General features: G+C 36.9%; 1 protein-coding gene across 2 annotated transcripts; it reads left to right on the top strand.

Moving 5' to 3' along the window:
- Positions 1-32: 32 nt before the first annotated feature.
- On the top strand, positions 33-25,225 carry DCAF13 (DDB1 and CUL4 associated factor 13). Of its 2 annotated transcripts, XM_041768999.1 has the most exons (11): positions 34-211; positions 3,599-3,798; positions 4,379-4,486; positions 6,860-6,949; positions 8,829-8,984; positions 12,854-12,931; positions 14,771-14,853; positions 16,704-16,868; positions 22,191-22,326; positions 23,527-23,690; positions 24,592-25,225. In XM_041768999.1, the coding sequence occupies exons 1-11, from the start codon at positions 142-144 to the stop codon at positions 24,677-24,679; spliced, it is 1,338 nt and encodes a 445-aa protein (XP_041624933.1). In that variant the 5' UTR covers positions 34-141; the 3' UTR covers positions 24,680-25,225. The 2 variants fall into 2 exon arrangements, with proteins under 2 accessions (XP_041624934.1, XP_041624933.1); XM_041769000.1 differs by lacking the exon at positions 8,829-8,984 and having other exon boundaries at positions 33-211.

Genomic DNA, 25,225 nt, shown 5'->3' with positions numbered 1-25,225 from the left:
GAGGCGGCGGACTTCCACACCGCGGAAGTCACATGACAGGAAGTCGTCTAGAAGAGGCGGAAGCGGCGTGTGCCTGCGGTGGTGGGGGGCGCCCGATCTCGGAGGTGAAGTTTGGGGAGTTGGGGACGCCCAGCAGCCAAAATGAAGGTGAAGATGCTGAGCCGGAACCCGGACAACTATGTCCGCGAAACCAAGCTGGACTTACAACGAGGTGAGACAAGTTATTAGGGAGTCCGCCAGCCCAGGGTCTGGCCCCGGCTTCCACGGAGCAAGGCTGAGGGAACGCTGGTGCCCCGGTCTCGTTCTTTCCCTGTTCCTTTAATCAAGGCAGACTTTGTGCAGGTAAGGACGTTGCGGGACTGGGTAGCAGATGACTTCTCTTCAAGGCCCTTTTTGAAGAGCTTTTTTCTAGCGGTAAGTGGGAAAGCGGGTTATACTTGGAATACTTCTGCCTGCCCCCTTTCAGCCACTGCTCTCCGACTTTGCTTAGATGCCAGCTGTTGAGATGCCAGCTTGGAAGCCAAGCGCGTGAATTCAGGGATTTGACATTTAGGCATCTTTAAACCTCGCTAACGTTGGGCCACTTGACTTCTCAAAATTACGTACTTCAAACTGTGGGAAGAGAAAAAGTTGAAACTTAAGGTCATCAGTTTTCTAAACTCTCGTGGGGAAGGAAGTCTGATGGGGAAATGGCTAAAATGAAATTAATAACTCGTATTTATTGGTCTTATTTACTGGTCTGTTCCCCCATTAACATCCTGACTGCTATGACCGTTTATAGCTCATAATGTCAAAATGACAAGGGACTAATCATGTCTGAAGAGAATAACAGAGGCCTTAAAGCGGGAATAAAGATAAAGCATAAAATAAAGGCCATGTCTTCGGAGTTTGAGTAAGGGGGATAGAAGACGAGGCTCCGTGGGTATTTCTGTATTTTGCTTGAGCAGTAGAGGTTATCCATGTTTGTGTGAGTAACGCTGAGAGGTAAATATGTGGTCTCTGTTCACAAGATGTTTACAGATTAAGTAACAAGATAGCAATGTTTCTAAAATGCAAATTAGGTTATCTCATTTGGACTTGACATCATCCTGCTCCTTGAACCTCTGGTCCCATCTTCCTCTCTAGTTTCACTAGTCACTACTCCTTGCAAGTAGCTTACCTTTCCCCTTGGAGATCTGAGTGCATTTTAGACATCTCTGTTTCAGAAGTTCTGTGGCACACACCCTTATTCAATTTAGCTCCTTCCTCTGAACAATAATCTTTCCATACTTATCCCCTGTAGTTATCCCCCAGCCCATTTAAAGCACTCTTCTTCTGTGCTTTGATCACATTTTTTAAAGAGATTTTATTTATTTATTCATGAGAGACACAGAGTGGCAGAGACACAGGCAGAGGGAGAAGCAGGCTCCGTGCAGGGAGCCCTACGCGGGACTCAGTCCCGGGTCTCCAGGATTATACCCTGGACGGAAGGCAGGCGCTAAACCGTGAGCCACCCAGGGATCCCATGATCACATTTTTGTACTAACATCAGAGTATCATGTTGTCTCATGATGATTATTTTGGTTACCAGTCTTTTCCATCAGACTAAGCTTGCATAGAAGGGAAGAATCATGTTTCTAAATCCACTGTATCTAGACCCCACCTGGCACATAAAGTGGTTGCTTTATAAACATCTGAACAAAGGAGTGAATGAGTGACTGGCTGATGTACACTCTTCCGTGTTAGGAAATTATTAGCCATCTGATGTTAAGGAGTATCTTATTTTCTATACCTTCCTATTTCTTTATAATTTCTGGAAGTCATGGGTGGCTCAGCTGTTGAGCATCTGCCTTCGGCTCAGGGCGTGATCCTGAGGTCCCGGGATCGAGTCCCACATTGGGCTCCCTGCATGGAGCCTGCTTCTCCCTCTGCCTGTGTCTGTGCCTCTCTCTCTGTGTCTCTCATGAATTAATAAATAAAATCTTTAAAAATAATAATAACAATTTCTGATGGTCTTTTTAAAAAGATTTTGAGACAGGGAATGCCCGAATGTGCAGGGTGGCGCATGAGTGGAGGAGGGGCGGAGAGAGAGGGAGAAGCAGACTCTCAGTGGAGCAGGGAGCCCACCACAGGGCTCAATCCCAGGACCCTTAGATCATGACCTGCACTAAAGGCAGATGTTTAGCTGACTAAGTCATCCAGGCGCCCCTGATGGAAGTTTTAATAGCAAAATCAAAAACAGAAGTATGGTAGGCCCGTAAAACATAAATCAAGGAAGACATTTGTTATCTTTTTTTTTTTTTTTTTAAGATTTATTTATTTGAGAGAGAATCTCAAGCAGACTCCCCTCTGAGCCCAGAGCACATTGTGGGATTCAGTACCAGGACCCCAAGATCAAGACCTGAGGCGAAATCAAGAGTCAGCTGTTTAACCAGTTGAGCCATCCAGGCACCCCATTTATTATCTTTTTTGATTCTTTGATTCTTGTTCAGGTGTTATTTCCTTATAAATTTTGATTGAATGTTGGATATAGTACCATTGACAGGGAGTCACAGAAAAAAGACAGCAAGTGAAGATGGGGGTAAGAAAATGCATTTGCTTTTAAGCATTAAGGGTTTTTTAGACCTGTGGACTTAGAATTATTTCTAAGCACAACTATTAACTCAGCCAACATGTTTGGCAGCATAGCATAATAGCGAAGAAAATAGATTCTGAAGTCAGACTGCTTTGATTTGAATTGTGACTTCATAACTTTATAGGCAAGTTACCTTCCTGTGCCTCATTTTCCCTATCTATAAAATGAGAAATAGTAATAGAATTTACCCCATAGGGTGCTGTGGAGATTAAATGAGTTAATATTCAGTATTTGGAACAGTGTCTGGCACATGGTAAGCTGTTTTTTAAATAAGTAAACAAATGTGTGAAATGCTCAATAAATAGTAACTATAATCATAACTACAACACTGTATGCCTGTCAGTACAGTGATTAGCACTGGAGATTGATAGTGTTCCCTGCCCCAGAAAGAGCTTAGAGTTCAGCTGGGCAAACATTTGTTATACATTTGTTTTGTATCAGGTACTGTGCTAGGCTTAAGGAGTAAAGTGAGGAATGTAGTGGAAGGCCTGCCTATGAAAGCTTTTCGGCCCAGTTAAAGAACATAGTAAGACATGTAAAGGGAGAAGCCGAAGGTTATATATAGGATCTAATTTTGCAAGATGTATGCATTCCATGATTTTTTGGAAGTTTTGGAACAGTTTCTTTTCTTTTTTTTTTTTTTTTAAGATTTTATTTATTTATTTATTTTTTTCATGAGAGATACAGAGAGAGAGAGAGAGAGAGAGAGAGAGGCAGAGACAGAGGGAGAAGCAGGCAAGGAGCCCGATGGGAGACTTGATCCCGATCCCAGGATCACGCCCTGAGCCGAAGGCAGATGCTCAACTGCTGAGCCACCCAGGCGTCCCTGGACAGGTTTCTGAGTAAACAATGCTTTTGTATTTTTCAGTGCTAGGCATATAACAAAGGCTTATTGAATAACCAATTGAATAATTAAGCTGGGGAAAAATAAAAAGAAATACTAAAAATGAATTATTTTATTAAGAGAAGTCATTTTTATTTCAGTTCCAAGAAACTATGATCCTACCTTACATCCTTTTGAGGTCCCACGAGAGTACGTAAGAGCTTTAAATGCTACCAAACTGGAACGGGTATTTGCAAAACCATTTCTTGCTTCCCTGGATGGTCACCGAGATGGAGTCAATTGCTTGGCAAAGCATCCAAAGAGCCTGGCTACTGTCCTTTCTGGGGCATGTGATGGAGAGGCAAGTGTCATTCTAAACATTGCTATTTTAGAATAAAAATAGTTGTGTTACAAGTATTCTTTAGTTTTGTGTTACTGTGGATTTTAATTTGTTTGATTTCATTTTTCTAAGTCCTGTTTTCTATTAATTCTCAAGAATGAATTCTGTTTGAATTACAAACTACAGACTACAGTAGTTTCTCATCTGAGCCTCAGAAATTAGAAACGTAACAGCTGAAGGCTCAAGCATGTTGTTTACAGTAGTAAAGGTATTTGTGAGGTTGGGTTTTTTTTATTACCCCCCCCCCAAAGGATGTTATTAATGATTCAACACTTATTTCCACTCTGGCAAGAAAAGAAAGCTTTAAAACACTTTAAACTAGAATCAACAGAGTACTTAACAGATTGTATTTTCTGCTTGTTGATATACTTATCCATATGCACTGCAGTATTTTAAACTAGAGGATTTTGTTTTTAGCAGTCTGGTAGAGTGACTCATAGCTTTTTCAGTGTGAATTTATTTTTCTTGGAATGTAGTACTCCTGTGCCTGAACATTTTATGTTTATATTTTACTAAAATTTCCTGACATGCTTTATCATAGGTTAGAATTTGGAATTTGACTAAACGAAAATGTATCCGCACAATACAAGCACATGAAGGTTTTGTACGAGGAATATGTACTCGATTTTGTGGGACTTCTTTTTTTACTGTAAGTATAATGCAATTAAGTCATTAACTCCTTCCAGCCTATATGAGGCTGAACTAATGTTTTCTGAATTCATTTATTTGTTCCAAGAGCCTTTTAGAGTTTCACAACCCTGAATACCTTCTTAAAGCCTTGAAAAGTCCTAGTTTTCTTTATACACTCCAGTCTTCTCCATACTTCTTGATTTTTTTTTTAAAGAAATAATTGCTTAACATGTTATCAAACTAATATTTTATAAGACATTGAGAAATGGATTAATGCAAAGCAAGGCTAGAAAGGTAGTTTGGTTTACTCTGGAAGATTTTTAAGTGTATGTTTCAGTGGCATTAAGTACTTTCACATTATTTTGTGACTATCACCACTTTTTCATCTTTCCAAACTGAAACTCTGTGCCCATTAAAAAATAACTCCTTATTTCCTTCTGCTGTCAAAATCCAAAATAGGCTACTTTGCAGAGATTTCAGGTGTTTTTCACTAATGGGGCTTATACAGGCTTCATGATCCTGTATCCAGTAGGTTGAAGAAGGAATTGGGGTGGAATTTGGAGCAGACTGATGATAACTACACTTTCAACTGGTTATTCTTAGGATTACTGGCTGGTTTTTTTTTTTATGCTTGAAATGAATAAAGACTGAAAAATATTTCGTATTCACTTTTCTTCGGATAAGACACATGAAAACTACTTGTTGGCAGAATTTCAGTTTCAAAAAATGTTTAATATACAATGTTGCAAAAGATAAATCTTTATTACCTAAATTTCATAATATCTACTATATCCCAGTTTGTGGCACCAGCATATCTTTATTCAGCTTACTCAGCTTTAAGATAAGCAATTCTGGCCAGGCACATATTGCTTGGTCTCTCATTTCTACAAAATATTAAACTTTTCTCTGGACTGGTGATCTGCTTTGACTCAATAGACTGTGTAGGGGAGCTTAGTCAATTATAAGGGAATTCAGTCTTGAGCTTGCAGACACTGTAAGAAACTTGATAGAAAAAGCAGTCTTTGGGGTGGGCATTCTCAATGACAATTTATCCTGTCTTCTATAAATACTAAAATTCCATTGGGTCAAGGCTAGCAAAGATCTTGGTACCTAAATTACATCTTACTAACTCTCAGTGATAGATTTCAAAAATTGAGTTTTTGGTATGTTGCCAGTAGCTCAGATTCAGGTTGCTAATAAAATATAGCCCTGTTAAATACCTTTTTCCTATTAGAAGGATGTTTTTAAGGATTCTGTTAACATCCTCAACAAAAAAAATTCCTGTCTGACCTTGATACCAGAACCTTTCTCCTAATTACTTACCTGTTCTAATATCATGGACACTATGACTTGTTTTGCAAGAAGGGTTTCATTTTTAAATTTGCTATAAGGAAAGCTGAATTTACACTCCTCTCGTAGATAAATATATAGCTTTGTTAATATTTTTATTTAGGAAATGGATGTAGATCATATATAACATAAATGTAGAAAAACTAGAAAGTTAATGTATCCTATATTTCTACTTTCCGTTAAAACTAGTGGTTTGGTGTAGATACACAATTGTTCACAGCCTGATTATGATTATTTCATGTTTTTGGCCCCACATTAAGTTTTATTGTGCATTCTGTTTTGCATCTTATTTCAGCGGTATCTTAAATGGATCTACCACGTGCCTAAGTCTAAATTACCACTGTTTGTTACCTTGCCTTGATTTGGACTCAAGTCCCAACAGTCCTCCCCACCATGGCTTTATCACCATCTGTGCAACTGTCAACAAAGTGAAAAGGCAAATGATGTCTTTACAACATTATGAAAATAGTTTTGACTTCATGGATCCCTGAAAAATTCTCAGGATCCTTCAGAGGTCTGCATTTCACAATTTGAAAACCACTGACTTAATAGTTTTTGGAGTCTTACATCAATGTGAAGAAGGACTTTACCCATGCCAAGATTATAAAAATGACTTCCCTTTAATTTTTTACATTTAAAATTATACAGAATTTTATATTTATGTCAGGTATCAAATTGGCTCAGACTTTTTAAATGACTAACTTGGTATCATAATACCATTTTATTATTATCCATTTTTCTCCCTAATTTGAAATGCCATCCTTACTAGAGTATGCAATTTTTTGCCATATTTATAACCTAACTTTGTTTCTACTCTCCTTTTCTCTACTCACACTGTCTTACTTTAAATTTTATGTACTCGGTGTATTTGTCACAAATATTTACTATAACATGGTGGGACATAAATGCATCAATAAACACAGTACTAGGAGGATATGGGATGTGTATTTTTTAAACTAGAGAAGTTTATAGTTTGATTTATATGTTAGCAGATTTATAGTTTATAACAGTTCATTATCATTTTAATAATAAATGTTTTGAGGTTGGTGATGACAAAACTGTGAAGCACTGGAAAATGGATGGACCAGGCTATGGAGAAGAGGAGGAACCATTGCATACAATACTAGGAAAGGTACAAAATAAATTGACCTATACTTTGTTAAAATTCTTCCAGAATTTAATTTAAAAAAAAAGAAGAAGTGAGACCTCAGGCTGCAGTAATTGACCTATTTTAAGCAATATTTAATGCATTTAAGGTCTTTTGCAGTTAAAGAATTTGAAGGGGTCTATGGTGTTCATTGTATTGGGTTCAGTTTCTGTGTTTATTTATTTATTTATTTTTAAAATTTTTATTTATTTATGATAGTCACACAGAGAGAGAGAGAGAGAAAGAGAGAGGCAGAGACACAGGCAGAGGGAGAAGCAGGCTCCATGCACCGGAAGCCCGACGTGGGATTCGATCCCGGGTCTCCAGGATCGTGCCCTGGGCCAAAGGCAAGCGCCAAACCGCTGCGCCACCCAGGGATCCCTGGTTTCTGTGTTTAGCTGGAGGATGCAATGAAACATTTCCTGTGGCAAGTCCATGGGAGGAAATCTATAAGAAAAATAATGCTTCAACTTCTCTCTGATTTATATTATCATAGATGGAGGACCTGTATGGCTCAGTCAGTTAAGCATCCGCCTTCTGATTAGGTCATGATCCCAGGGTCCTGGGATCCTATTTCGCCCTCTGTCTCTACCTTGCTCTCTCCCTCTCTGTTTCACATGAATAAATAAATAAGTAAAATCTTTACAAATATATATATATTATCATAGATCTTACACAAAACTCAGAATTTCTTACTTGAAAGGACGGACCTCTGAGGCAATGAAGAGGTATTATGATGTTTTTTGTATAAATCTCATTTACATTTCTTAGAACATTATTCTGCAAATCAGATGATATGGTTTAGTTATAGCTTAAGATCATACATCCTACCCACGTTTTATAAAATCTTTAAAAACAATGTCTTTTCTCTAGGAACTCCAAATGTTACTGCAATATTTCATCTTACCCCTGTATCTGAGGTAATAGGAATTAAATCTTGCTGTGGAAAAATTTGTCAGACTTGCCTTCATGAATAGAAAATAATTGGAAGCCTGCAGATGCTCTTAAAAGCCGAAATTATTGGCTAAATATTTCCCTTTAATTTGCTTTGCAAACATTTTTTTACCACATGGTTAAAGACAGATTTTAATCTGGCCTTGAATAGATCAATCACATCTTTTAAGTGGATAATACCAAATGTATCAGATTTTATTGATTTTAACAGTATTAGCATCCACCATTGCCAGGTTTATTTCTCCCCCTTAATTTTAATGCAGTTTTTGGTTCCTGTGTTTCTGTCCTGGGAATCAGTACCTTATATGTTAAATATGGAACTAAGTGTTTTAGACCTTACCTTTGCATTTCATTAATTGGTTGCAAGATCCTTCAATACCCAGTGATGATTTAGGGATTATTTCAGTGATGTATTCAAACTTAATTAAATACAGCCAATGAGGGATCCCTGGGTGGCTCAGCGGTTTTGGCACCTGCCTTCAGCCTAGGGCATGATCCTGGAGACCCAGGACCAAGTCCCACGTCAGGCTCCCTACATGGAGTCTGCTTCTCCCTCTGCCTGTGTCTGCTTTTCTCTCTGTGTCTTTCATGAATAAATAAGTAAAATCTTTAAGAATAAATAAGGGCAGCCCGGGTGGCTCAGCGGTTTAGCGCCACCTTTAGCCCAGAGCCTCATCCTGGAGACCTGGGATCGAGTCCCACGTCGGGCTCCCTGCATGGAGCCTGCTTCTCCCTCTGCCTGTGTCTCTGCCTCTCTCTTTTTCTCTCTGTGTCTCCCATGAATAAATAATTAAAATATTTTTTTAAAAAAAGAATAAATAAAAAATGAGTGTGGATAAATATATTTAACATATGTAAATTTGAAATATTAATGATAGACCCAGTTATAACAACATTTTTGCTCTTAAAGACAGTGTATACAGGAATTGATCATCACTGGAAAGAAGCTGTTTTTGCCACATGTGGACAGCAAGTAGACATTTGGGATGAGCAAAGAACAAGTCCTATATGTTCAATGACCTGGGGATTCGACAGTATAAGTAGTGTTAAATTTAATCCAATTGAGGTAATACTGCTTTTTGAAATACTTCTGTTTACTTACTGTTTATTTAATAATTTCAGCTCTGCTTAGGAAACTTTTATGCGTATGATAAAGAATTCATTTAAATGTTAATGAGCTTTTGGCACCTGGTTAGTTTTCCAGATTATATCTGAGTTGTTACACCTTTGGTCAGATCTCAGTGTATTTGCCCATGTTTAGTTCCAGATACTAGTGTTATGCACCATTAGAGGAAGGTGTGTGCATGTGCTCATAGGAGTAGAATTCAAGCAAATAGTGTACTGTGAAACTTCAGTTTTACTCATCCCTTCAATGCTCATGTTCCATAGAGTACATCATGGTATTTTTTGGAAAATAATCATTTCTTAACTCTCTTCAAGGTCAGAAGAAGCATTGAGCATTGTTTTCTCTAATTATTTGTAAGTGATAAAGGCACTAATGATTTATAATATGTATGTTTGCTACCATACTGCATAACGATAATTATATTTTTCTTTGCTCAGAAGTCTGATATGGTGATTTCTAAGACCTTCCAGGTCTAAAGGAAGAGTTGGAGGTTAAACTCTTTATTCTGAATTTAGGAAAGGAGGCTGCCCTAAAGGCTAAGCTAGCCCTTGGACTTAAGACCTTTCCCTGAGCTATTTCTGAATACATAACAATAGGTGAATTCATTGTCCAAAAGACTCAGTAGAGATGCTTTTTCCAGAAGGAAGAAAAGGAAATTGCTGCATGTATAATCTTCAAAGTTATCAAGAGATTATCATGTTAGATAGTATAAGAGAATATCCTGGAATGTAAGTTTTATACTCTCAGAGACCTGAGCTGGTAAAAGGGACAAAAAGGGTAGTCAAAGTAGCAGGGTATAAAATTGTTTGCATGCAGTATTGGAACATGGGGTGTAATAGTTTGGTGTGACTTTGGCCTTGTAGTGCTACTGAGAAGTCACATGGTCCGAGGACACTCTTCCTACCCCCAGCACATAACCACCTGCACACCTGTCGGAGGGGTTACAAGTTTAGAGCAGGAGGTGGCAAATTGTGGTTTGTGAGCCCATTGCCTGTTCGTATAAATTTTTACTAGATCACAGCCGTGCCCTTTTGTTGATATATTGTTTGTAGCTGTCTTTGTACTATGATAGCAGAATGGCTCACAAAGTCTAAAATATTTACTCTTTGGTCCTTCACAGAAAATGTTTGCTGACCCCTGATCTAGAGTATCTCTCTGTACTGTATCTTCCTTACTCCCTCCTCCATCGCCTTTTGGTTGTAGAAGTGAGATATGACATGAGGGGGCAAGCCAGCTTTGCAGAGCCAGGCCAAGGTGACCGTAGGCAGAAGCAGGCTACAAACACAGGCAATTTGTAGGAACATTTTGTGTCCTACTTGGTGTGGAGCTAAACTGGAACTGTACTTTCTGCCAGTATACCTTGGCATTGACCTTATACAAGTCACAGTTCTCTGTGTTTGCATCTTTATTTTTAAAATGAGAGTAATTTTCTCTTCCTGTGTACTTTTGTAGGTTTGTCATGAGGTAAAACATGATAAATTATGTGAATATTTTTTAAAGATGCTACCCAAATTTAGTAGGATGTTATTACTATTAAAAAATTAAACAGAACAGAGAGATATTGATTTCTACTTTTCTGAGGGATAAACAGTATCTTGCTTCTCTATTTTGGTGAACACCTGTGTGAGAAGAGTTGATGGTTAACTCCAAAATCATAATTAGTTATTAGTGATGACCTAGTGACCATGTTTTTCAAACCTGCCTGTATAACAATTATATTTATTCATCTGTGTGGGGTTTTTTTTTTAATTACCCTTATGAACTGAGTGGTGAAAGCAAATGGTGTGTGTGTCCCTTATCCTATATTAAACTTAATGGGAAGGGCATGCTGCTGTGAATAAATGGAGCATATTTGTCTCCTCTAATCATTAATAATTAATTTTCTGATAAAATATTGAAGCATAGAATTTTGATAAAGCCAAAAGTTTTTTGCTGAGCATCACCACATTTTATAGTGTAAAAATTGGCTTTTCAGTCTAGGTAGAATTTTTTGCTTTGCTCAGATTAAAGTCTATTTTTAGAAATGGAATCTAGTTAGACCTTGCGGTGGCATAATGAAAAACCAAGAAAGATTGAGAGGAGTCACTAACTAGGGGACAGTCTCAGACGAAGTGATTTAAACAAGAAGGTTTTGGAAAGGACTGAGAAGAGCTCATGAATGTAGCATTAACTTTATGATGTTTTATTTGAACTGCGTACACACTGACTGTAGGAGTTAGCTGGCCATACAGCTCTATAGTAGAGAACTCTTCTTCCTGCACTTGCAGGAGATAGGCTGAAGCCAGGAGTTGAGTGTGTCAGGAACCATGAGTGAAGAGGCATGGTGGAACTCAGGCTCTGCTGGTAGGTAGAGGGCTTGTTCTCATGTGAAGCTAAGGGTTAGTAATATCAACCTCTTGGACACTATAACTGACTTATAAATAAATTAAATACTTGTGTTGGGGGCAGAAAGGATGTTCTCTGACGATTTGCCTTAGCAGCACAGGGCCAACTCCCATCAAACTACTGCACCCCATGTTCCATACAAACAATTTTATACCCTGCTACTTTGACTTAATCTTTTACCCCTTTTATCACCTTGGTTCTCTGAGAGTGTAAAACTTACGTTCCAGGATGTTATACCATCTAACCTGATGATCTCATGGTAACTTTGAAGATTAGTTTATACATGCAGCAATTAAAAAGGTGGGCAAAGAATAGGCTTAGTTTATACAGAGTTAATGAACATGAGGAAATGTTTACTACAAAGCAATAGTTTATATGTTTAGGAAATATTGCTATATCGATAAGAACTCTTTAATGCCACAACTTAATGATTCCTAGTTGCAGTAAAATTGACATTTCCACTAGTGTATATCGATTCAGCTCTTTGTACTGAAGTTTTATCCATAGAAAAAGAAGAGTTGGGCAGCCCGTGTGGCTCAGCGGTTTAGCACCGCCTTCAGCCCAGGGTGTGATCCTGGAGACCCAGGATCAAGTCCCGTGTCAGGCTCCATGCATGGAGCCTGCTTCTCCCTCTGCCTGTGTCTCTGCCTCTCTCTCCCTGTGTCTCTCATGAATAAATAAATAAAATATTAAAAAGAAAAAGAGTTGAATTTATGAAAATGTTTATTGAAGTCTTATTGGTGATACTGAAAAATAGGGAATAGGTTTAAGAACACAATTATCTGAACACTTCCATCATTGTCATGTAAAATACACTTGTGGGGGGCAGCCAGGGTTTAGCGCCTGCCTTCGGCCCAGGGCGTTATTCTGGGGTCCTGGGATTGAGTCCTATGTCAGGCTCCCTGCGTGGAGCCTGCTTCTCCCTCAGCCTGTCTCTGTGCCTTTCTCTCTCTGCATCTTTCATGAATAAATAAATGAAATCTTTAAAACAAAAAAAAAATTAAAAATAAAAATAAAATACACTTGTGGGCATTTAGCAATGAAAATACTTGACTGGGGTTGCTGAGATTATGACTGATTCATTGTTCTCTTAAAAACAGACTTTAAGGAACGCTTGGGTGGCTCAGTGGTTAAGCATCTACCTGTGGCTCAAGTCATGATCCTGGGGTCCTGGGATAGAGTTCTACATCAGGCTTCCACAGGGAGCCTGCTTCTCCCTCTGCCTGTGTCTCTGCTTCTTTCTCTGTGTCTCATGAATAAAAAAATAAAAATAAAAAATAAATGTTTTTTTTTTAAAAAAAGGACTTTAATATTATAACTTTGTATCTTAAACATAAACATTAAAGATAATTGAATCATTTGTTCTTTGAACGGACATGGTTTGTTGCCAAGCCTGGCTTTTAACTGGTGATTGTTATTTTTAGACATTTCTCTTGGGAAGTTGTGCTTCTGACAGAAATATAGTACTGTATGATATGAGGCAAGCTACTCCCCTGAAAAAGGTGAGTTTTAGTTTGTTTTCTTTGTACAATGAGTGACAAAATATGGAGCAAATGTTTTTTTCAGAATTAAAAATTGTTTTCGTAGGCTTGTTTTTAGAAGCCAAAGTAATTATAATGGCATTCTTCAGCTCCCTTTTGCTTTTTCGAGACCTTTAAATTTTTACTAGGTACTGTATCCTAGTTAACTTTGTATCTTCCATAATGCTAGTAAATTTTAGGCATTAAATTGGTACTTACTGAGTTCAGAGTTCTTAAGTATTGCATCCCATTACTTCACACCCCATGGTTGTCATGACACATACAGTATTCTGTTCCAGAATGTTTTATAATGAATACACATAACCAGCTTTATTTGTTTAATTACACACTGATGGATACTAGCTGACATTTTGTTTAGATAAGCACTACCTTGTTCAAGGGGACAGATTTCCCAGCAGTTTTCAGGCAGTCATTCCAGGACTTAGACTGAAGCTGACACAACCTTAAGCTGACTCTCAAGAGGGACACACATGTTGTCAGTAAAGAGGAGTGCCATGAAGGAAGGGTATAAAGTTGATTTCAAGTGCTTGAACTCTTGAGTACAGAAGGGCCTGGACACCATTCGTGCGCTTTGAGTCCATTGTGATAGCCCACATGTGTTTTAATGTTTTGGTTGTTCCTAAACCATTTTTACTACATGTAATAAATTCAGAAATATTAGAAGTAAAGTATATTCATTGAAGTTTGAACTACATAAAAATGATAATCTTTCCAAAGTAGACTTTAATCACTTCACTCATTCATATGGTCTAGTGGGCAGATCTTGTATGAACTTGGGTGTTAGATCTTAAGCAGGTAACTTAATCTGTGTTTCTGCTGTAAAATATTAATAATTACTTTCTAGCACACCGGTAAGAATAAAACATGGTATTTTACCATTTAGCAGAATGCTAAGATTGAATCTAGTTTAATTAGTAGTTTCCTCCCCCTCTGCCCTTCCATCTTCTGTTTTTAATGATGTTCCATTATTTTTAGTTGAAGAAAAGAACTATGGCCTGGCTTTGAAGGCCCACCAAATCTGGTCCCAATTTGCATTCCGTTGATTTATTTGTTTCAGTCAGTAAGACAGCATTTAAATAGGGTTTGTCACAGGCAGGTCATCCTAATGGAGGCAGAAATACTATTTTCTGTTTTTTCTTTATTCTATATATGAGACTATCATTGTTCCTTCTATCTTTTCTCTCCTATACTTACTAGTTCCCAATGGGAAGTGTAGTTTTAGAAACATAGGGGAGGGGATTTTAGAGATTCTCCTTTAGTGGACATGTGCCTGAAAGGCTAACCATCTACAGTGGGCAGTTACACACAGCAGAAGATTATCCTGCTTACAATGCCAGTAGCATTCTTGCTGAAAAACACTGTAACATACTGGCCCCTCACAGGTCAGCTCATATTATTCTTGTCTTTTTAAAACCTTTCTTCTCCCCTCTAACCCTAAGATCACTATTAGTTTTGCCCCCTATTTGATACTTAATCATTTACGGTTTCTTTATATTTTTCCTTTTCCTACATAGATTTCATTTTTTCTGACTAAACTATAAGTTATTCAGGTTGAGGAACCATTTATTAAGCATTTTTATATTTTTCAGTATTTACTACTTAGCCTGCGTACTCTGGAAACAATTACTGATTGATTTCTTTTCTTGTTGCACCTAGCTGAGTACCATGCACACAATAAGTGTTTACTAAATATTTGCTTAAATCAATGTTAAAAAAGGAAAGGAAATGAAGTGGGAGACTTATCCATTTGAGAGGGAATTGATTTCATGGTAATGGGTTAGTGTATTCTTCCTTTCTCAGGTCATCTTAGATATGAGAACAAATACAATATGTTGGAACCCTATGGAAGCTTTCATTTTTACTGCAGCAAATGAAGATTACAAGTAAGTTTTCTTCTTTTTAAAACATATTTATTTCTATGTGAAGTGTCTCAATTGTATAAATCTTACTAATATGTTTTCCTCAGTAGTAGTCCTTCAAATATAAGGTGGAAAATTGTCACTTTTTTTGCTAAAATAAATATATTTCCCAAATTGGAGAAGAGCTTCTTAGAAAAATATTCTCAAAGTGATACAGACCAGGGACAGTAAACTACAACACATGGGCCAAATCCTGTTTGCTGCCTATTTTTATAAGTAGTTTTATTGTATTTGTATAATTGTTTTTTTATATATGTGCATATATATACATAAAATATATATATGCACTGTATATAGACTATATATACAATATCATTTGTATGTGGTATAATATAGTTTTCTGATTTTAGTACACCCTTTGTCTTTTTCTTTTTTTTAAAGATTTTATTTATTTGACAGCACAAGCGGTGGAGGAGCAGCAGGCAGAGAGAGAAGCAGGTTTCCCACTGAGCAAGGAGCCCAGTGCAGGGCTCGATCCTAGGACCCTGGGACCATGACTGGAGCTGAAGGCATACGCTTAACCAACTGAGCCACCCGGTCACCCCTTAGTATAAAAAGCCATAGTCACTCTTATATATCACTGACAAGAGTGGAAATTTGTTGGAAATGACTAGTCAATTTAAAAACCTTTTTAAAAGTACTGGGACGCCTCGGTAGCTCAGCAGTTAAGCATCTGTCTTTGGCTCAGGGCGTGATCCTGAGGTTCCAGGATCAAGTCCCACATTGGGCTCCCTGTGAGGAGCCTGTTTCTTCCTCTGTCTCTGCCTCTCTCTGTGTCTCTCATGAATAAATAAATAAAATCTTTTAAAAAATCCTTAAAAGTGCTCATGCTTTTGGACTTAGTAATTTAATTATAGGAATTTGTTCAAATTTTATTGAATCTGTCCTGTTCAGTTAAAGATTGAATTTCAGGGACGCCTGGGTGGCTCAGCAGTTGAGTGTCTGTCTTTGGCCCAGGGCGTGATCCTGGGGTTCCAGGATCAAGTCTGCATCGGGCTCCCCGTGAGGAGCCTGTTTCTTCCTCTGCCTATGACTCTCTCTCTCTGTCTCTCACGAATAGATAAATTAAATCTTTTAAAAAAAAAAAAAAAAGGGATCCCTGGGTGGCGCAGCGGTTTGGCGCCTGCCTTTGGCCCAGGGCGCGATCCTGGAGACCCGGGATCGAATCCCGCGTCGGGCTCCCGGTGCATGGAGCCTGCTTCTCCCTCTGCCTGTGTCTCTGCCTCTCTCTCTCTCTGTGACTATCAAAAATAAATAAAAATTAAAAAAAAAAAAAAAAAGATTGAATTTCAAAATTCAAATACTGGAATTTAAGAATTATTTAATATTGAAAGTTGGAAATTTTTTGTTAATTATAAATAAATGTATTTAAATAAATTTTAAAATAATTTATAAGCTATTTCAATTCATTTATACAACCTGAAATGTCAGAATACAAAGCTTTAATACAGTATTACCAATTTTGTTAAAAGTATGTATGTATTAACATAGTAAAAAGATAAGTAATTATACTGCACTAACTGATGTTCTCTGGATGGTGGAATTAAAGATAAGTTTTGTGCTCTGTACTTCTTTGAAAGTTTCACATTTTCTACAATGAGATTTATGTTTATGAGGATGAGAGTATATGAGTATAATCTTAAGGAATAACAAAAACTGGTAATATTTTCTCTGTCCCTTAGCTGCTATGTGAAAAAGCTATATATTTAGTTATGCATTATTTATTTAAAGATTTACATTTTCCCAGTGTCTCTTAGTACTACACATGCTTCTTTATAGAAATTTGTATGGAATAATTAAAAATTCTTTTACAGCTTATATACTTTTGATATGCGTGCATTGGACACTCCCGTAATGGTACATATGGATCATGTATCTGCGGTGCTTGATGTGGATTATTCTCCCACTGGGAAAGAGTTTGTGTCAGCTAGTTTTGATAAATCTATTCGTATCTTTCCTGTGGACAAAAGTAGAAGCAGGTATGTGACTACCAATAAACCATTTGTTCTTGTTTGTTGTTTTCTTGTCTTGAGTGTCATTGACCTTTTTTTGAAAGGTAATTTGGTTATGTATATGTGGTGCAACTCACATCCAGGTATTGTTACTTAAGATACCAACTTCCACTGTGTCATCCATGGGCAAAACAGTTTCTTTCACTGAGTAGGATATTAGCTTTATATAATGTCTTGATATGAAATCTTAGTGTTTGCCTTAAGGCAAAAGCCTTTCTTTCAGAATTGTTTTTAAGTGTTTTATAGTACACTTTTTAAGAAATTTTTTTGAGCACTTACAGGTTTACAATGAAATTGAGAGATAGGTACAGAGATTTTTTTTTTCTGGTAAGATTTTATTTATTTATTAGAGCACGAGAGAGCACAAGCAGGGGGTGTACAACAGAGGGAGAGGGAGAAGCAGGCTCCCTGTGAGGCCTGATCCCAGAACCCTGGGATCATGACCTGAGCTGAAGGCAGCCACATTGACACATCTTAATCACCTTAAATCCATAATTCATTCTATGTGAACATCCTGTGGGTTTGAGCAAATGTATAAGGACATACTTTCATCATGATAATATATAGTATTTTAATTGCTTTAAAATATAATAAACTTTAAATTTTTAAAAAATTTGTTAAGAAGAGAAGTTAGAGAACTTAGAGAAGTTTTCCCTCATAGTTTAAGAGAAATTAATAACAATACCTTTGTTGGGCAGCCCCGGTGGCACAGTGGTTTAGCACCTCCTGCAGCCTAGGGTGTGATCCTGGAGACCTGGGATCAAGTCCCACGTCAGGCTCTCTGCATGGTGCCTGCTTCTCCCTCTGCCTGTGTCTCTGACTCTCTCTCTCTCTCTGTGTCTCAATGAATAAATAAATTTAAAAAAAAAATCTTTAAAAAAATACCTTTGTTTTTTTCTTATTCAAATTCAGCTTATATACACTAAAGCAAAAAGAAAAAAGAAAAAAAGTTTAAATTGTCAAGACCATTCTTCCTTCATTCCACTTTGTAGGTATATGCCCTGGAATGACCTAGGTGGGAGATATACTCAGCTGTCCTATACTCCATTTGTCTCTTGTTCTATAAGCACATCGAGTGTAATTAAAATGTTAGGTTGTGTGTTATTTTATACAGCTTGGCCCCTTATGACATATTACATGTTATTGAACGTAGTATATATTTATACATCTATACTGTATTATATATTGCTGCACTGAGTTAGTTTATAGAAAACTGGCATTTTGACTGTGCTTGGTTTTTTGCTTTATGCATTGACTTTAAAACCTAACTCCTGTGTAACATAATAGCTGCTTATATAGTGGACTATGGTTTACAGAGCACTTCGATGCACATTCTTTTTGTTCATTAGAAATTCTTTATATGTGTTCCTGGAAGCATATTCAAAGCAAAACCAAGTAAGTTTGAAAAAATTTCCCCATAAAAAATAATGATAATTAGGGTATCCAGCTGACTCGGTAGAGTATGTAACCCTTGATATCAGGGTCATGAGTTGTTCAGGTCCATGTTGGATATAGAGATTACTTAAATGATAATTAAAGTATTATAGTGGTTTTGCTCATACTTGAAGATATGATTACCTCTATTTTCATACAATGATAGTATTGACATTGAAATTTTATTTTTTTTGACATTAACATTTTTAAAGAATAATCTAAATATTCAATCTAAAGTACCATATTAATATATATACACAATATATGCATGCATATACATAAATGCATATACTTGATTGAGTGTCCTACTCTTGCTTATTGGAATTAAAGCTCAGTGGGGAGAAGATGGACTTCTTGAAAGATAACAGAATGATTGGAGGTAGGAAGGGAAAGGAAAGAAAGTGAATGGAATCTGGGAGAGGAAAGAACACAATATGTGTAATGAGTGTGGGAAGTGATGATCTGTGATAGAGGACAGCAATGTGGAGCTGGTAAAGCAGTGTGTACCCAGATTCATAAAGACTGGTGGTAGCGAGGTTGTTCTGGGATCCTTCCTTTACTTAAAAAAAAAAAAGAAAAAAAAAAAGTCTAGAGAACATTCACTTTGGTATTATAACTACAACAGGCTAGAGAAATCTCACCATTTTAGTGCAGTGATGAGAATTTTGGTCACTACTTTTATTGATAACTAGCCTAGCTTCTACAGTGGTGAAGTTTTTTGTGTCTTTTGAAAGAGTGATGTTCATTTTTCAAAGGCATATCATGTCCTCCTCACTCACCATTGTTCTGTTCTAACAGGGTCAGAACTAGGGTGCATCTAAGTGAGGTACCTTGGGTGCAGAATTCAAGGAGTTACTCATTGTTGTCAGGGTCGTGCAGGTGCCAGCCCTGTGTTTTCACCTCAGTTTCTTCACCCTCATCCCAGCCCTGTTTCAGGAACAAAAGATCTTTCAAACAGTGCCTCTGAGAGTCAAGCAACTCATCCATACCTTTTCTGTCATAGCCAACCTGCGTGTTTAACTCTCTGGTGTTTTTACTTGCGGTAGTTGCATCTTTCTGCCCTGTAATTTGTGGGAGTCATACACAAATTGTGTATGGTGTCATTGTGTCATTGGTTATCAGCATATCATTGTCATCATTGTTGTATTTCTGATTTAAAAAGTGCTTGAATCAACAGCGTACTGACTGGAGTATTCTGAGGACTTTGGTCTTCACTCCATCCTCCATGTAGAACTCCTGGTATTGGTTTGCATATGGCTTGTTGGCCTCTTTTACAACTTACTTGATATTCTCCAAACTGTCACGGTTTGTTGGGATTATTCAGTCAGGACTGATAGTTTACATTTCTTCTAACATCCCTGGAAGATACTAAGAATCAGGGGAATGTAGCTCTCCATTATTTTCTTTGCATCAGAATTTCCAAATACTTTTCTAACATGATGCATAAGCAGACACAAAGAATGGGAAAAGAACAAAGAAAGAGTTAAGAGAATTAAATGAGTTTGGGCACCTATGATCTCAATTGCCCTGCAGCTGAGTTCAAGCTGAATTATTACAAAGCTATTGTGGGTATCCAAGTATGGGTCTATCTTCAAAAGCTCAAATAATTCCAAAGTTGTATGAAGTAAGGAGTTCTTATGCCCCATTTCCAGGGAGTGGTCTCCTGATGTCATTTAGAGATTTTGTAATCACAGTAGTGATATATTGCCACTTGTTAGGTTTAGATATAAGTGGTACTTCCTTTGATCTTTGCCTTCATCTGCTTAAAAGGTAGTTCGAGTTTGTTCTGTGGTCCGTTCTAGTTCATTGCAAAGATCAAATAGCACAGCCAGTGCTTTGAATAATCTTTATTTTTTTAAATATTCTTTGAAAGATTTTAAAATGGTAAAATTTAGTTTTAAAGTAAATTTTTAATAGATAATTAAAAATTACAGGTAAGTCAGTATTTGAAATTAGACTTCTGTTGGGACTTCATTCAATATTTACTAATAAGCAAACAGATAAATTACTTGCATTCACATGGAATAATTTGACTGTACAGTAAAGAGTTTAAGTTTTTAAAATGTATTTATCTTCTTTTTTTTTTAAGATTTTATTTATTCATTCATGACAGACACACACACACAGAGAGAGAGAGAGAGAGAGGCAGAGAGGCAGAGACAGGCAGAGGGAGAAGCAGGCTCCATGCAGGGAGCCTGACATAGGACTTGATCCTGGGTCTCCAGGATCACGGCCTGGGCTGAAGGCAGGCACTAAACCGCTGAGCCACCGGGGCTGCCCTGTATTTATCTTCTAATAGTATAACTTTTAGTGAGCTTTGTAAACCTTTAGCATGCACAAACCTCTAGAAGTTAAGAACCCTGCATAGTTTACCATTAAGGAGGATCTTTTTTCTTTTTAAGGAACTAACCATTGAATTTGACTGGTTTCATGCGTGAACAGGTTATTTTTTTAAAACTTTTTAAAAAATAGATTTTATTTATTTATTCATGAGAGACACAGAGAGAAAAAGAGAGAGAGGCAGAGACACGGGCAGAGGGAGAAACAGGCTCCCTATGGGGAGCCTGATGTGGGACTCTATCCCAGGACCCTGGGATCACAACCTGAGCCAAAGGCAGATGCTCAACCACTGAACCACCCAGGCGTCCCCAAGTTTTTATTTTAATAGAGTGTTCTTTCTAACCCCATCCTTCCCCTTTTAGAAATAAATTTTTTTTAGGATTTCTCTACATGTTCATTCAAGAGCTTAAAACATATCAGAGAGTGTAAAAGGCTAGTTTTGTGAGTGTATCTCTCATATTTTTTAAAAAATCTGAGTTCTTTTTGGTCTGGTCATTATATATGGATTTTCTTTTCATGTGCAGAGTGTGCTGAGTTTGTTTCCTTTCTCTCTAGTCTGCATTTTGAATCATCTAACCCAGATGTGGAAAATTCATTTCTCCAAAAGTCCTTATTTTTTCTGACCTTGTCTTTTACTTGTTTTTTAATGCTCTTCTTAACACTTCCCAATATAGTGTCTTCTGTGAATTCACTTAGCATGTTTCACAGCCTTTGCAAATAGGTATGATATTTTACATCTCCATTTATTAAATGATTCTTAACTCATTAGACACTTCTATAGCCCTCCCTTTCTGTTCACACATGTAAATCGTCAACTCTCACTTTAATTAAGTAAGCTTTTTAAACAGTTTGACCAAAACAAAAATCAGACTTTAGGATCAATATATCAAATTGTGCTCTTTGAATGCCATTACCTTTATTTTATTTTCCAGTAAAATGAAAAGAAAAATGTGATTGTTGACCTGAATTGATTTGGAGGGAGGAGACAGTCTATCTCTTATTGTTAAAAAAATTACTCTAGCTTCAACATATTCTATATGCCTTCAGTAATTTTGTGAACTTTCCTGGGCATCTAGTTTTACTTTGTTTGTATTTATTTTTCTTACCGGATTGTAATTTCTCTGAGAACAGGAATGTTGTTTTAACTCCCCAGGACTTAGCATAGAACCTTGTTAGTTTGGTTCAGTAAAATATGTTAAATTAATTTGAATTTCCCATTTCTCTCTTCAGACTCAGAAATGCTATCCTGATACTTGATAGGCAATGGTTAAAATCTGCATCAAGGGGATCCCTGGGTGGCTCAGCTGTTTAGCGCCTGCCTCTGGCCCAGGGCGTGATCCTGGAGTCCCAGGATCGAGTCCTGCATCAGGCTCCTTGCATGGAGCCTGCTTCTCCCTCTGCTTCTCTCTGTGTGTGTCTCTCATGAATAAATAAATAAAATCTTTTTAAAAAATTAAGAAATAAAAATAAAACCTGCATCAAAATCCTAATTTTAACTTAATTCCTCTTCTCTAGGGAGGTCTATCACACAAAGAGAATGCAACATGTTATCTGTGTGAAATGGACTTCTGACAGCAAATATATTATGTGTGGATCTGATGAAATGAACATTCGTCTATGGAAAGCTAATGCTTCTGAAAAATTGGGTGTGGTAAGAGAACCCATTTTCCTTCATTGTCATTAAACTAGTTTCTAATTTAGTAGGTATCATTGTATTGTAAAGAATTTATTTGAAGTATTTTAAGTATTTTGATCAAACGCATAGCTGTGATAAAGAAGTAAATTAGCAACAAAACACAGGGTTGTATTAAGATTTACTTTTTTCATGTCAGACACCTTCAGAGGCCTTTGTTAATTCAAATGTTTGATAATATTCAAAACTTCTTGATTCTTTGTGTTTTCCTTGAGATAAAGAGAGAAGGTGTAGAGACTGGAAGGCTAAAACTGAGAATACCTGTTTCTTCTATTAAAGGAATAGTAATCAGGCACATCAAAGGCTACAAGTGCCTGTGAGGTCTTTTAATATCAAAAACAGCGAAACACCAACTTCAAAAATAATACAGAGAGCTTCAGACTATAAAGAAGATTCAGTGAAGATATAATAAATGTTACCATTGGCTGGATACCTCTGGGTTGGGGGTTATGGTTGGTTTTTGTTTCGTTTTTGATGTTTTGCTAAATCATCAAACATGATGTGTTTCATATCAAACATGAGTGTTTATATCAGCAACAGATACTGAGTTTAAAAAGGAAAGGTTAAGTGTGAGTTATTTTCTACTTAGCCCCAGTAGGAAAAATCAGGACATGATAAACAGTAATTAAAGACATTTTAGTTTTAATGATTATTTTATTTTAGTTTAGTTTAGTTTAGTTTAGTTTAGTTTAGTTTTAATGATTGGTAAGTATTATTATGTTATGCCTAGGTTTCAAATCATCATTGTAAGTTCCTCTAAATCATGTCATCCTTCACTTAAATTTGTTAAGCAAAACCTTGTCATTACAGAATTGAAACTTTTTGTTTTCTGGTTCAGTAGTGATTTTTACAGAAAAATGTTGAGGGATTAATTTAGTTTTTTTCTATGTTATTTATGCCCAGAAGAAGGTCCGATTCAGTGGTACACATAGCCCTACTCCCTCAGCACTGATATTTTAACTTGGTGGCATCTGTCTACATTGAAGGCATACAGTCTAAAAGGAAGTTCAGTGTTTGCAGAGACAGGACTCACAGAATTGGCAATTTTGGTTAATGTCCTAGAGGTTTAGTTTTGGGGGGAAAGGGTGCTTCCTAGCTTTGTTACATGAAGAAAAACAACAAACCATTCATTGAAATTTAAAAAATGCATTTTTCCAGCTTACATCACGAGAAAAAGCAGCCAAAGATTATAACCAGAAGTTGAAGGAGAAATTTCAACATCATCCTCACATAAAACGCATTGCTCGTCACCGGCACCTACCAAAATCCATCTACAGCCAGATCCAGGAACAGCGCATCATGAAGGAAGCCCGCCGACGAAAGTATGATTTGGGACATTTGATTCTTTCTCAGTACCTTTTTCTAACTTCCTCTCTCAGCTCACCGGAAATAAACAAAAACCTGCCTTTTAAGGGAATAGTTTATGCGCCATTATACAGTAGAGATGTTTTTGAATACTTCCCTGAAAGGGAAGCAGTGACTATCTGAGAATTTCCACTGCCTGTTTTTTTGAGATTGTATTTAAAGGACAACCAGTAAAAATGAATTCCATCAACATTCCTGGTCATATTTTTTCTTATTTTGATGGAATTCATTTTTACTGGTTGTCCTTTAAATACAATCTCAAAATTTAAAAACTGTTGAAAATAATGTTTTAAAAGATGATTTGTAATTAAGCTGGAATTAAGAGGTATATTTTCCAAGTTAAAGAATGCAAAGAACTCATAGCATCCATTTCTTGAATAAAAATGTTTCTAATATGCTTCATCATAGAAGTTCAGATCTAAAGCAGAGCTCCCAGGCAGCCCCGGTGGCTCAGCGGTTTAGCGCCACCTTCAGCCCAGGGCCTGATCCAGTACCACGTCGGGCTCCCTGCGTGGAGCCTGCTTCTCCCTCTGCCTGTGTCTCTGCCTCTCTCCATCTGTCTCTAATAAAAAAAAAAAAAAAAAAAAAAACATTAAAGCAGAGCTCCCACCACCATTTTCCCGGTAGAGTGTTCTCCTCTTTGGAAAAGGACACTGTAAGGTTGATGAGAGAAGGAGCAATTAAATAACAAAAGTTAATTTCTAGCTACTTTTTACCCAATCTCCTTGTGAAACTTTTTTTTTCAATAAGGTATCTTGTAGTGAAAGAAAAGACTTTGATTTTTGTGAGAAAGTTTTCCTTAGTTAAGGTGATTTCTCATAAACTTGCTCATATTTTGTATATTTTGTTTATTTCTAGGGAGGTGAATCGTCTCAAACACAGCAAACCCGGATCTGTGTCGATTGTCCCAGAGAAGAAGAAACACATAGTGGCAGTTGTGAAATAATACTTGGTATCCCTACCAATCCTGATGTCTAATCATTTGTTACCTATTGATATGCGGACTCTGCAAATAAAGTACTGGTTCTAGAATAATAACGGTTTAGTTACAGGTAGAGCACTATGTACCATGAGAAATGGTCCTGAAAGGTGGCCTGGTTGTTAAGACTGTCCAACATTTTAACCCTGATCTGCTTTCTTATTTCACTCAAGAATACAGTATTTGCAAACTAACTGTTTATTACCGTTAGAAATTGCAGATATACTTCCTCTTTGACCTGTTATTGTAGATATACTATACATTTGAATTTATGTTTAAGACCAAACCTCTCTTTTGTTACCTTTAATACTACTTTGGGTAACTATTGCAGTGATTCTTCCTGATGATACATAACATGTGGAAGAATTATGTCAGAACTTTCTCAATTCAATTTTCTGTGCTTTATTTTTATTTGGCTTTTTGAGAGTTTAAAGATGATCAGTCTGCATTTATATAACTTTTATAAGAATTATAATTTATGGTTTAAGTTAATAAAACATCCTTTTCTCTGCA

This window comes from Vulpes lagopus, chromosome 9 (genome assembly GCF_018345385.1).
Source record: "Vulpes lagopus strain Blue_001 chromosome 9, ASM1834538v1, whole genome shotgun sequence".
Classification (NCBI taxonomy): Eukaryota; Metazoa; Chordata; class Mammalia; order Carnivora; family Canidae; genus Vulpes; species Vulpes lagopus.
Note: the sequence above shows the minus strand (reverse complement) of the source record. Positions and strands in the feature narration are given on the sequence as shown.